The sequence below is a fragment of the Centruroides sculpturatus genome, unplaced genomic scaffold (genome assembly GCF_000671375.1).
Source record: "Centruroides sculpturatus isolate CEXI.00-Female unplaced genomic scaffold, Cexi_2.0 scaffold327, whole genome shotgun sequence".
Lineage (NCBI taxonomy): Eukaryota > Metazoa > Arthropoda > Arachnida > Scorpiones > Buthidae > Centruroides > Centruroides sculpturatus.
Window position 1 is genome coordinate 440764 of NW_019384493.1, and position 15713 is coordinate 456476.

At 24.8% G+C, this 15713-nt stretch overlaps 1 protein-coding gene across 1 annotated transcript in view; it reads left to right on the plus strand.

Annotated features, from left to right (window-relative positions):
- The window catches only part of LOC111621850 (neural-cadherin-like), a 330033-nt gene that overhangs the window by 70011 nt on the left and 244309 nt on the right, over positions 1-15713 (plus strand). The window contains exon 9 of the mRNA XM_023364110.1: positions 12771-12896. Within this exon, the coding sequence (XP_023219878.1) occupies positions 12771-12896 (126 nt within the window). The remainder of the gene's footprint in view (positions 1-12770; positions 12897-15713) is intronic.

Genomic DNA, 15713 nt, shown 5'->3' on the forward strand with positions numbered 1-15713 from the left:
AACTGAGAAGCCTACATACCATGTACTTATATTTCTATAAACATTATGACACCTTTTTAGTATACTTTCCAACTTGGCACCTAAGGCAGTTGTGCTCTGCCTCATATATGGATATAGCCCAGCTAAAATTAAACTGTTTATACTATTTAAACAAAAACATGATATAAACATATATCATGTTTTTGTTTTTTTTCTTTAAAGCAAAATATTATAAATTCTTAATTTTATTTCAAATATTTATAGCATGTATTAAAAACTCTCAAAATCTTTTATTCTGTATAGTAGTTATCTCTTTGATTCAATGAATACATCTGTAGTTAGTTGTAATCCTATGATTATTGGAACTTTTAAAAGAAATTTTCAAGAAAAATTTTAATATTTTTATATATTAAAAATCAAAGAAAATAATACAATGTTTAAAAATTATATATAATGTTAACCTTCATAAATGAATTTTTTAAAAACCGGTATGATATAACAATAGATTAGAAATGTTCTGTGAAGATATATAATCAGGGCCGGATTAACCCACTTTGGGGCCCTAGACTTTGGCCCTAGATTAACCCACTTTGGGGCCTTGCCGGGCTCCTTCTCTCTCCCACAAGAAATAGAGTACACAAAAAACATAAAACAATAAATAAAATAAAACTAAATAATATGAAAAACTAAAACAAATCTTAAATTTTTATTAATAAAATATGTAATATAAACAATAAATTTTAGTTTTTCAAAATAGACAGTTTGACCGGGCCCTTCTAAATACCAGGCCTAGACATTTGTCTCATTTGTCTTTGCGATGATCCAGCCCTGTATATAATATATATATGATTTTTTCATGAAATTAAAGTTTTGCAAAAATATTTTTGCATTACAAGTATGTTGAAGTGTTACTTTGGTGTGAATGTTTTATCACTTATCAAAATAGTCAATGATATCTTTATAATATATCTATAATTTTTTTTAAATTGCAACATATAAAAATATAAAATAAATACTGTATACATATATATTTTTATATANTACAAAATAAATAAAATTAGCTTTTCTAAAATATAAAATTTTCATAATTATATTTGAATTAGTAATTTCTTAAAAAGTAAGTTCTTAAGAAGGGTATTTTTGATTTTTTTCTTATTTCTTTTAAGAATTCTTTCTTTAGAGAACAAAATACTCTTAAAGATTTTAATAAACTTTTGATTACTAGAAAAAACAGCTTGCCATTTTTGTTTATAAAATTAAGAGTTTTTTTTTTTTCAGTCATAATTAAACTTTCTTAATTCAACTGCATTGCGTAATAACAATCCATAAAACCTTTTTATAAAAGTGTTGTCTCCTTAACAAACTTCACAAACGTTTTCGACCTCCACCGAGGTCTTCTTCAGGTGGTGACTAAACGATGTCCCCTCTTGACCATTGGAATGATGCTGCCTGAGATGTAAATAATGCGGAGGGGTGAAACGTGGTACACGCATTATTTACATCTCAGGTGGTATCGTTCCAACGGTCAAGAGGGGACATCGTTTAGTCACCACCTGAAGAAGACCTCGGTGGAGGTCGAAAATGTTTGTGAAGTTTGTTAAGGAGACAACACTGTTATAAAAAGGTTTTGTGGATTGTTATTAAACTTTCTTAATTCTTTGAACATGAAAGATTTTGAAGAACATTGAATTAGTTCCACAAATAAAAAAATATAAACAAAAACTGCTTTCAGGAACAAAAAATTAATATTACCATATTTTAATGTTTTCAAACATTTCTATATATCATCAAGGTATCCTGACAATGAGTGCAAAAATGTTCAAAAAAATGTTAGTTAATAAATTTTTTGTTCCGTAAAGCAATATTTATATATGTTTTCTTCTATAAATTAAAAAAAATATATAATGGCTAATTCTGCCAATATTCATTATATCATTGACATAATACTATATTTTTTATATTTCTAAATTATTTTAAAAATGAATGTAAATTAAATTACATATTACATCATAGATTTTTCAAATTTTATGGCATTTAAAAGTAGAGAAATTTATCTGATCTCTATAATTTAATATTATTAATTTTATTAGCATTAATTATTCTATGGGTCATGACATCTATTCTTTTATAAGTCATAAAACAAAAGTTGATTTTAATTATATTAGCTTCAATAAAAATTAAAATGCTAATGAGAAATTGTGTGTAATATTAAATTAATGCAATTATCCTTAAATTTGCAATAACATAAGAATCAGAATTTCCTTTGAGATTGTGAATAATCTTGAAAAATCTGCAATATATTTAATACAAGGATTCTATTATTTCTGGAAAATTTAAACTTATTTCTAAAATATTTTTACAAGAAAAAATTCCTGTTTTTTTAAATTATAATTAAATTAATAAATCATAATGCTTATTTTAATAATTTATCAAGTAGAATAATTTATTTAATAAGTAATAGATTAAATCAAAAAGCTTACCACTAATTTTATCATATTATCATAAATCACGTAAATATATATTATATTGACTAATATATGTTTATTTGAAATTCAGATGTAATAGTACACTTAACTAAGATTATATTAATTTGTTGTGGTAATAATGTCAAATATAAATTATATTGTAATATGATATAATCTAGATGATTAGTAAACTGAAATATCATTGTCATCAGTGTAGAATTTATAATCATATTTACTACAAAAGTGAACGATTGGTAAACTCAGTAGTTCACTTTTGTATTAAATATTTGTATTGGGAAACTCAATAAAGAAATGACTTGTTTAACTATATAAATATTCTGTCTTTTCATGTATATAATTTTTTGTTTAAATATGATAATATTGGATGTAGCTATTTTAAGTTCATATAAAATAACAAATAATAAATAATTAGTAAAAATATATTTACCTGAAATATAAATTTATTATCTATTTCTTCTCCACATTAAATAAAGATAAAATTATAATATATATTTTTTCATACTTCTAATCTGAAATAATAGGAAGAAATTTTATCATGTAATTATTTAATAAATGATTTTGATAAATCTTTCAATGATTTTATTATCTATACGCTTAATTATAAAATCATTGGCTGTAATTTAAGTAAATAATTTGTTTGATCTGCTAATAAGCTATATGTAAATTGAGATAAAATAAACACATTTTTTGTTTAGAAATAATAATGATATTTTAGTAACATGCATACATGTATTGATAGTTATTGTATACTCACTAAAACTAATCAATCATCCAAGAAACACATATTAAAAATACAAATTATATGTGTCTAAACAAAAGTTTTTCTCTTCTTTTTCTAAAGAAGTATAAAAAGTTTTAGAGAAAAAAAAAACTGGAATCTTTTTTATATATATTCATGGAACCATGATTCTGGTTTTTATTTTTTTATAAACACACAAATACTGCACAGCTGTACAATTTATACCTGCTATCCAGTCTGTAGTATTAATATTGATTCTGTACAACCTAAAAGAAAGAACAAGCATTTTCAATTCACTTGTTACAAATGCTTGCCTTTGATAAAGTACACAGTCTTTCACCAGAAATAAGCAAATTTTAATGGCCATTAACAACACATCTGTCTTTATTAAGCTTTGTTAAACATATACAAAGAAAGTTTGGAACTTAAATAGCTTTTAAATATTTTAAAATTATTCAAATTTGAGATTCTTTGATTTTCTTGAGTAAAAAAATGCTAACTCATAAAATATTTTGGCTTCTGTGAATGAAACATGTAGCTTATTCATTAAATGTTGTTTATTATTTTATTAAATTTAGTAAAATAATAATATTAGAAACAAAAAATATATCACTTTGTCCATCAATTGTTAATTTAATGCTCTACATATCTGTATTAAAAGGAAATTTGATATTACAATTTTTAATTGTGATAGTAATGCTAACACAAAAAAATATGTTTATTTTAGCATGTTATTTTAGTTGTTTAATTAAATTTTGAATTAACTTAAATAAGATATTTGAGCAAGAAAAAATATTTTAAATGTAATTATCAAATAAAAAAAATCTGGATTGCATTCTTTAATATTTTTTTGATATTCGACTTGATTATTTAAATAATCTCTTAATATTTTAAATTTAAATCAGGATTTTGTTATAAATAAATGTTAAAAAATCATTAAATAAATAAATTTATTAGAAAATTAAAATTTACCATACATGTAAACAATGAATTCATATTAACATCATATAGCCTAATTAAAACAAAACTTTATGAACAGTAACTCTTAAAAATGTTTTAATTAAAATATTTTGGATTCCTTGATGAAGGTTTGTTTTAATAACATAAAACTCTTATTTGAAATTAATTTTATTTATCTGAAAATAGAGTGAAAATATCAAAAATAGTCAAACAATGTAACCAACATTTTGTAATTATTATTAATTCACCTAGTGAGTTTCTGTATTGTATTTTTACAAGATTTACTAATTGTTTATCAATATATTTTCAGATAACATTTCAAAGAGCAAATAATTTATTTTTTTAAAAACTATTACTATTTTTGTTACTCAGAATTTTAAAAATAAAGACTGTACTCTTTATTTCAAACAGAAACTGCTAGCTAAAATATCAGATCATTTTTTTGATTTTTCTTCTTCATTTTGAGTTCTTATATAATTTATAAACATTGAAAAATAATATTTTAAACTCCATAAATATTATAACAATTGCTTCAATTAGTCTATAATAATAAGAGATGAAATCCATGAATTGAGCTACACTGTCTTATTAGCCTATATGCATATATTAAATTAAAGAATAAAACAAGTGTTATTCTTAAATTATTAGTTGTATTAAAAATTATTTTTATTATTATAATGTGATTCAATAAATTTGTCATAATTTGAAATTTTGTTGAACATCCAAAACCGCATAAAAGTGTATTTGGGAATCCTTTATTTGATATTTCAATAAATTGAACTATTTTCTGTCCGAAATATAAGATTTTTTTTTTTTTTGGTGTGTCTTAATTAATTAAATATGATGTTTTCTTCAAAAACGAAATAAAATACTGTAAAAATAAATTCATTCATGTTTCATTTTAAAAAGAACAAATGAATGCTTTCCGAATCTCATTTTAGAAGTTCGGCGGCTTTTTTCACAGAGGGAAATATTTTAAAGCAGTTGCAATAATTGCTTTAATGCTATTTGTATCATTAGCGCTCTGTAAATTTAAATCACTCTATCAGAGTTAATATATAAAAATAAAAAATATTAAATAATGATCAAAGTGCATTTTATAAAGAGTAAATTTTTAAAAGTTTTTTTCTAAAGAATATTTTTACATTCAATAGTCTTTCCACAATAAGAATGGAGCCGATATTCATTTTAATCTACATATGCGAAGGGAAATAATAAAAAAATAAAAAACAAATACGTCACGTGACGCCATGACGTAATAGTACCCCTAAATAGAAGAGATGACGTATCCGTATTGTTCGGTCCCAAGTTGACTCACGTGTTTCCTATAAGTTTGTGTTGTATTGAGCGCTGTTTTCTAGTGTATTCTTTTGAATCTATCTCTTTCCTGAAAACAGTTAACGACTGTTTTCAGGAAAAATATCGATAACAATATTTCAAAAACAAAAAATAATAAGGAAAAGTTTATATTAGGTTCGAAAGACAGTTTGACTAAACACGACACGAAACGATTCGTTAAACAAAACTCTCATCTTGCGTGGGCCCGTAGCTTTGATGTGGAGCTTCACATGTCTGATCACAAAGTAAACGAATGTCAATTGTGGTTAACTTAAACTATTCATGTTTGTTTTTTAACATCACTGTTGATATTCAGGGTTTTAAAAACCCTGAGTATAAACAGCTTTACTTTAAGCTATTGAATACTCTTGGATGTCACACACATTATTTTTTGAATCAAAAAATTATCATCTTACCTTTCAAAAGTAAAAATTGGTCATTTAGAATTTTGGGTGGAGATTTATTCATTTCAGTAAAATTTTCCTGCAAAAGTTTGAATGTAAACATCAACTAAATATAATAACAATACTTTTTTTATGACTGAGCTGCTCAGTAATACTTGGATGAAACATGGTGGATGTGCCCACCTGTATATTTAGGTACTTTATGATGTGATGCTTGAATTGTGTCTTGAAGAATTTTTGTTGTTTGGCTTTGGTGGCAGAATGCTACGCATTTGAGACTCAGCATATTGGCTCCGTTCTTATCCTGGGAAATAATATAAAATCAAATATTCTGAACAACCCTGATGAGAGGAGGAGGACATGCTTTAACTACAGAGTCAGACCCTTATCCCAGGAGACCCAAGACCCCATCTTTTAAAGTAAATTACCTTCTTTTTATGGGACATATCACTGTGGTGTATGGAGGAGGGAAATGAAAATCTTCCAAATAAAAAGATAGGAAGTTGAATTTGGTTGGGTCATTGCAATGGGTCATGTGAGGAAATGTAGTTAAGAGTGGGGCACAGAAGTTTTGCTGTCTCTTCCTGGGGCTGATTCCGAAATACAGACCCTAAATTGTCAGAGCCTGATTCTTAGACACTGCATAAAATTAAATAACTTAATTACTCATTATTTAGGTCGAGCATGGTTGGTTAATTTATTTTGTTACTTTATTGAATGCATTGCTTGACAGCGTATGCAGCAAATTTATCATTTCATGTATATTAGACATCGTGTATAATGTGAAACTTTCTTAAAGAGGAAATTTTAAATGCTGTAGTAAATACTAATTACTTTTTGAGTATTAGAATATAAAATAAAATGATTGCAATGGAAATTATAATAATTCAAAGACATAATGTTCTCATTAGTAATTTATTAAATGATTTTAGATGCTATGCATAAATTATTTGATTATGTTCAGAATAGCTGTAATTTAGGATATGTATCATATAAGTATGGAGGATAGCATGTTTATCTGAAATTAGATATGGAGATAATAATTTCCATATTTATTCATTATATAATTAATTCTAAAGTGAGAAAAGCTGAATAGTATATTGTATTTGAAAAATGTAAAAACATCTAAATTTTACTTATATTCTTGAAAAGCTAAACATTTCATATGTTTTAAGACTAGTGAAATTAATATGCTGCTTGTTTTTACAAATAAAATAATAAAGAATTGTGAAGCAAAAGAAATCCATAAAATGAATAAGTTTATTTTTTTCTTTTGAGAATTTTTTCAATAGACACTATCATTGAATTTAAATATGTCTCCTCCATATCCAAATGATTACATCTGGATATATATATTTACTAGATTAAAAAAATATTAATTTAAATCAAATGGAATTTTTAGTAATAAATGTTCTCTGTGATGTTATTTAATACTCTCATATTACTGTATTTGTGACTATCATAGTATACAATAATAATATGTAATTAATAAAGTGGGAAAGGGACAATCTTAAAAATATTTGCAGCTATTCACTAACAAGTGACACTAAGTGACTAACAAATAGTAGCAATTTATGAAAACAAGAAATTCTAAAAAACAAAGTTTGGGGGTAGCTTGATACCAGTTAAGGACATACAGCAATAGCACCAACAGTAGTGTATTGCTTGAACTTGTCAAAGCTATTATTTACACTACTTATTGAAGAAATGGCAGTCATTCTACCAATAGTTTGTTATTGATATCTAAATAATTCAATTTGTTTAGTAATTTGGATAATTTAACAAATGTGATTTCTGACATTACACAAAAGTTATATAAAAATTTATATCTAACATTTTGTATTCTAATCATAGCATAGTACAGTACATACATTGGCTTCATACTTAATTTTTCTTTTTCTTATTGTTATGAGTAATGTATCTTGAAAATCTTTTATACTTTTCTCAAATATATTTCAATGAATCATACCATGGGTTAATTTAAAAGGAAGTAACTAGTTTTAAAATTTTATTCTAAATACTGTATAACTGTGCAAAATATATAAAGTATGTATAAAGGCATAAATGATTTGCTTAGTATAAATGATTTCATTATAGTACAAGAGTTCCTTGTATTTTTATTTCTAGTAAATTGTTATTTTAATTGTGAATTTATTTGAGTCAACATCCTCTGTGATTGTCTGTGCTGATATATAAAATTAATGAGAATTTATAGATGCATCATTAATTATGCTAATTTATATATTTTCATTTTATTTTTTTAATATCTGAAATTTAATTGGAAGACATCATGCATATAAAACAAAAAAATTTATTAATTATACTTTTTCTGTTTGAATATAGAGTAAATGCAGCTAATATGGCCCACTATGGTGTCTTTTTTCTATTACTTCTAGGTTACCTAGATGTAATAGATCAAACTACAATTGAACTAACATTATGATGCAAAGTGCAAAAGCTGATACCCAGTGANATTTAAAATTAAATAAAATAATTTATAATATTTGTAGAAAAAAACGATTTTGTTTTACAGGCAGAGATTTAACTCATTTTGCGTGTATCAATCAAGCTCTGGAAACATAAGGATTAGTGAAATAGGCTTTGCAGATCTTTTATTGTTTTTAAATTGCTAGTAAAATTTAGCGACAGATTTCAAAGCAATTTATATTCTCACGAGGGCTGTTAGTTAAAATGTCTACATACTATTAATGGTGATTTTTATTTTTGCTCATACTGTTTCATCAAATGACTTCTCTTTCTAAATATGTTTATATACAACTTAGTTTAATATCTATTAAAATTAGAAAAATAAAGAACAAGCAACTGTCTTTTGGCATTATACAGAGTTTAATTGAACAAACGTTCATACTTTCAACAGTGTATTAATGTCATCCTCAGGCAAGAAAGTTCTGACATAGAACAAAAGATTCAAAACCACTTTAAATCTCTGAGAGATATATACTACAAGTTTGAAAGGATAACATATAAACTTGTTCTGTTCTAAACATTTAAAAGGCAGGGCAACTTTTAAAATTTTAAATATACAGCATTAAGAAAAATTTAAATAAATCTTACAATCTTATAAATTATTACTATTCTTAAAGACTTTTAACAATAATTCTAGGGAGTACAAGAAGATAAGTTACACTATTTATAAACTAATTACTAGCCACAACAATTGTGGGTATAGAAGTACTCAAAGGAAACACTTAACTATTATTATTGTTTTTAACAGCCCTGAAAAATGAAATCCATGTCTGAAAGTTCAAGAATGGAATGTTACACATATTGTTAGCATATACAAAGTTTCCCAAATAAATAGTGTTTTGATCTACACGGCTGGAATAGCACAGTTTATGCCCACAGGGGATTGCAATTATGTTCTAGTACTGTCTTAGCTAACTCTGTAGAATGTTTATCATATTGGATATTGTCTTGGTATTCAGCTATTCTATTTCCAATCATTCTGGAGGTTGCCCCTACATATGAAAACTAGAGACAACTTGTTTTAAGGGAATTTTATAGACTCTTGACATCTCAAGCATGGAATTGCAGTTCTTGTCATTTTATAACAACTTCCATAATGCAGGTTGGGGTTTGATGGTAAGGAAGAAGCCATGCTTTGTAAAGATATGGGTGAGGTGTAAGATTACATGCCCAAGGAAAACTTTGGATGGATATCCATGTGCATATGCTATCAGACTTAACTGCTATGGTAGAGATTGGGAATAATGCTTTTGTAACTCTTGCTTTAATGTGGTCAAATTTTCCTGATGTATAACCTGCATTCCTAAGCACAATGCTAACTATCTCTAATTCTTTGTTGACTAGATGTTGTGTGGAGGGGTACAGAAGGGCCTACACAGTGCCGGCCCGAGGCAAGTTTTAGGATGGAGCGAGATCCTATTATGTTGCCCCCTTGGTTGCCCCTAATTTATACCCTTTAATTTTCTTTACCACTGAGGTGCCCCCTAGGACTTAGCGCCTGGAGCGGCTGCTCTGATCGCACTGTAATATGTAGGCTCTGGGCCTACATATTACAGTGATGATGGGAATGTTTTCATATTGTGGAGGTTGAAAGGAATTGGTGGGGATGATCATGGGAAGCAAGTTGAATTTATGATACACTCCAAAACTGAGGCCCATGAGGGTCCTATGTTTGAGCAATCTAAAAAGGGGATAGAGTTATTGTTACATTCTTCTTTGATGGCTATTGAGGGATAGCAACATGATAAATGATGTACAAAGGATTATAACTCTTCCAGACTAATAGGGCATTCTCTACATACTGTATGTAGAAAACAGGATAACAAGTTGTAAGGGGTGTGGTAAACATCTATATCTCATATTAAGCTTTACTAAGATGGCTAATAAAACAGATCCTATGGGTATGCCTTGTTTTTTCAGATAGCAATGTATTAAACTGAAAGTAATTATGTTGGGTTACTAGGTGGAGTGTTTCCTGAATCGCTAGACTTGATATACAGTACAGAGTTGTTCCTGAGGAGTAGGGTATCTTGATTTCCTTGAATGTGAGAACAGAAAGATATAAAGTGATCATATTGATTATGTAGAAGCAGTATGAAAAAGGTGGTAAATGTCCAATTTCCTTTTGTATGTGTGAACAGAAGTTAAACTCAGAGACCAATGTTGACAATAATTTAGCTGATTCTTTTTCTAAGTGGAATTTGTCATTTTATTTACAAATGGTCTTAGTGACCAGTCTTGCTTATGAATCTTGGCTTGAAAGAAGAGTCTTGGGTACACTGTAGTGCTGATCCTGGTAACGCAGCTTTTAAACAGCTGCTTGATGAGCCTTTTTATTTTTTAAAGGCCATTTGCATCTTAAACAAATAAGAAGGCTCCTTAGTTAACAAAACCAATCCAAACTATTCCAGGAAGAGATTTATTCTTGTAAGAAAGTCTGAGTTCTTGCAAATAACAAATTGCCAATGCTTGTCTGCAACTAACAACTGAAAAAATCATTTGACCATCTGGATCTTTTTAGAAGATGCTTTAGGAATGGAATAATGTGCTGCTATGTAGATTTCCACAAGGAAGTTCAGTCCACCTCTAGAGTGATCTGAACTTCCTTGTGGAATGGCCTTTATAGTGGCAATAATCAAAGGTATTATATCTTTTACCCCCATTCTTTAGTTTAAGTACATACTTGGACCTTGCAATAAAACTTATTCTGCATAGTCTGGAACCATGAGATATGTATAATTCAAGAAGAGGACTACTGGTGGGGGTTCATGCTTCTTCCTAGAAGCACCCATGATTTAGTTAAACTTTATTTTAATTTATTTAAAATTTAAAATGTTATTCTTGTTCAGTTTTAAATGTTTAAAAAAAATGTTTATACTTTATCCTTTCAAATTTATAACATGTATTGCATCTGTCAGAGATTCAAAGCAGTTTTGAATCTTTTGTGTTCTATGTCAGAACTTACTTGCTTGAAGAGAACAGTAATACACTGTCAAAATTACTTGTGTGAATTTTGTACAATTAACTCTGTATAATGCCAAAAGACAGTTGCATTTTCCTTATTTTTGCTTTTTGATTTTGGTATGAAGTACTTTGAATTCTTATTAAAACATATTCTATCTATTTAGTAGAATGATAAAGAAAAAATTTTGATATAATAATGAAATATTATAATCAAATGATTCTCAAATACTCTTAGTTGTTTATTGATATATTCTCAGTTTTATATGCAAAATATTAAAGTTTTATATAAGTGAAATATCAGATACAAAACTGAAAACTAATAGTATTTCAACAGTTTAATAACCTTAGTTTTTTGTTTCTATTGAGTCTTCATAATAGAGTTGATGATTGCAGCTGGTCATAGAGCTTGAAGTTGTTAAATTAGATTAATTGCTATGTGGCTTGCATTTCAATCACACTTAATTGTTATTGCTAGTAGAGTTCTGCCATCACTCATCTGTGAAATTACATTTTCATAAATATCTTAATTGAATTTATTTAGAATCAAAAATTATTTTAAGCTTTTTATTAATTTTAATTTATAAAATAAATAAATAAGATATAGTTTGTTACTGGTAAGCATATATGAATTTAATCATCATTAAAAAGAAAAACATTAACTATACATTTTAGTACTCAATATTTTAGTTTTTAATAATAGTAATTTGTAGTATTGAAATCAAATTTATTTTTTATTGTATTGAATATCTTTCTAATTTGTATTTATGAATTAATATATTTTCTTATAAATTCTTTAATGATGCAATAATTAATGAAAAATATAATAAGTTATAATAATTAATAAAATTTATGAAATTTGCAGTAGATGTAAATAATAGTTAATGGCATTCAATCTATATTTTAACAATTTATTAGTTAAGAGTAAACAGACATATAAATTCTCCATTAGGCAAATTATATTAAAATATTTGTGAAAAGCTTTCTAAAATCTATATGAAAGAATTCATCTGATAAATAATGATTTTTATTTGTATAACAGGCAAGAGATATTTTCAAAAAATCAAATTCTGCTGAGCAGAATCAGAATTTATAAATTTATAATTTAATATTTAATTAATTTTAAAAGTTTAAAAATGTTTTATTTTACTTAGCAAAATCTGTAATATTTTGTATTGATATAAAATCTTATCAATACATATCAAATTTTTTGTTTTGTTATAAGGATCAATGTTTTAAAAATTTAATTATTGATCTAGTTCTTATAAAATTCATATAGATCAATTTTTGTTTATCTGTATTTTAAAAATTCATTTTAAAAACTGTATTAATTTTTTTTTATTACATTCTTATTGATTTTTTAGTTTCAATATTTTTGTTTACCCTATTAAGTATGGAATATTCTTTCATTTTTAGGTAAAAGCTACAGATCAAGATAAAGGTCATAATGGTCAAGTTAGGTATTCAATTGTCCAACAGCCAAATCAAAAAGGAACTAAATTCATGATTGATGAAGTTACTGGGGAAATCAGAACAAATAAGGTAATATTATGATTATATTACTGCAATAAATCCCCATTTATCCAGATCAAATGGGACCACACTTGATCTGGATTAACAAAAATCCAGATAAATTGAAATTAGTGGGGTATTGAAATTAAAGTCTAAAATATTCCATACTAAAAATACTTTTTAAAGAACTTACATGCTTTACTGACTTCAAAACAATAAGAACAATAATTTCTTAGTATATAAAAATAGTATGTGCAGGTATTTTTATCCTTGCAAATGTGAGATTTTTATATAGATACATATTAAAGTCATAAATAATGTTTCAGTGATCTCACAAACATTTCAAAAAATAATTTTTTTCACAAAATATGTAAAATTTAAAAAAATGACTATACAAACCCATTAAGATATCTGGAAATTTAGACTGAAGGATCTGGATAAACATGATTTGATTTTAAAAATCACATAAGAAAATATTTGTTTTATTATCTTTACTATTTATTTAATTTACAGAAATTTATATTCTATTTTATTTTTTAAATTTTACAATTTTGTGCAATGTAATAAATAAATATTAATAACTATTTTAATAGTAAAGTCTATTGTTACTTAGAAAAGAATATCCTATATAAATTTTCAATAGAAAATAAATAAAAATGAGAATTTTTTAACATTTACATTTTGAATATATTAAATATTTGAAAAAAGATAAAAATCATTCATGAAAAAGGTAAATTGTTATACTAAGTTGTGTAAATGTTATATTAAAAAAAATAGTTTTTTGAAATTGGGAATTGTGTACTATTTATAGGCATGTATATAATTGCTATATTTCAATTGATTCAAATTAACTAAATTTAAATCATATAGATAAAATGAAACTTCAAAATTTATAAAATTTCAAATTTTGTTTTAATAGATACTAAAGTTTATTTATCTAAATAAATAAGTAGTATATTGACGATAAAAATGCTGAGTATATATTCAGTATTTAAGACTTTTATCTTTAAAAGAATTTTTGTCATTATATTTATAAATCTCTATTAAAACAGAATTTTCATCCTATTTGATTATATAATTATATAATGAATTGTTATTCATTAAAAATGAATATATGAGAAAATTTCAGATATTTTACACAATATTTTCTATGTAAGTTTACATTGTTTTTATTTTTTAAAAATAAAGATTGTTTTGAAAATTGAAAATAAAAATTGAAAATAATTAATTTTCAATTTTTCAAATATATTATTTAACTCAACATTTATTATATTTATTTTAGTTACAATAATTTATCATTTTTTTGCAATCTTTTGAAAACTAATTTATATAAACTAAATTTTATAATTTTTATGTACTAACTAATTTTCAAATTTATAAAACATTTTATTATGATGTGTAAATATGATAAATTTGTGTATAAAGTAAATAGTATTATCTATTTTAGTATGTTTTTCTTAGGATGAAAAATAAATTTCTAGTAAACATACATACATAATTTATTAAAAGTCACAATACTACAATATTAAAAGTCATTCAAATAATGAATAAAAATGCATTAATTAATTAATAAATATTTTCAATATGAGAATAGATTTCTCCTCACAAATCTTAACTTCTTTTAGGTGTAAGACATCTTTTAAATTAAATTTGATATTTTTAATATTTTTTTGATTAAGTATTAATTTTAAAAGTTTTATATTAGTAATTTTAAATTCTGAAGAGAAAATTATTCTGACTGGAAATATTTAATAAATCAACTATAAGACTTCTATAAGAAAGGTGCATTTTCTGAAGTTGAAAAATATTTTAATTAATAATACTGTATATGAATTATACTAACATTTTTCCTGAGAAGTTCGTCATCAAATGATTAAAAATTTCAGACCATATTTTTGTATTTTATTTTAATAATAATGAAATTTTAATATTATTAGATTTCAATATTAATGGCATTATTATTTTTTGATATTTCATTTGTTTATTGTTCATTGAGTTGTTTCTTTATCTTTTCCTATGTTATAAATTATTAAATGTGGAGAAATGTAATTATTAAATGGTTATTTTTTAAATATTTAAGCTTTTAATGCATTAATATGAGTATTTGTTTGAAGTAAACTTTGTTTTGTAATAATGTAAATAAAATCTGTTATATTAAGTTTTATATTACGTATTAAATTTTATTTAAAACTGTATTGTTAACATTTTTTTCAAAATTTACTTAGAAGTGAAATTTTAAATATGAAAATATTATTTGCTATCTAATTCTGTTTGTTTTGTGTATTCTTTAGAAAAGCTGTTTAATAATTAATGTGATTATATTTTTTAGCTTTATGATATTACTTTTAAAAGTTAAAGTCAATATTTAAGTAATTCTTTTACATTATTGCAGTACTCATTTTATAATTAATCTATCTATTAATATATATACACATATTGTTTTACAACTTTCTTTTTAAATTATATAAACATTTAATTTTTAGTTTTTGAGTAATTCATATTTTATTTACTTAAGATACTAAACGTGAAAAATTGTGAAAAAAAATTTGAAAAATTTCCATGTTAATAATTTATTTTTTAACTTATTTCTTTCATTTTTGTACATAATAAATTATTTCTATTATAATTAAAAATAATTTCTTTGCTGATGGAAAAAAAGAATTTTCTTTAACAAAGGATATGTAATTGAAAAATTTAAATTTCTGAGCACTCTAGAGTGTGTCAGTATTTTAAATAAGTATAAAAGTAATTAGTGTTATGAAATAAGATAACTTTAATTTATACTTAAGAATTTTATTTTTAAGATTTATACTTTAAACATTTTCTCTTAATCCTGGTTTTGGTATC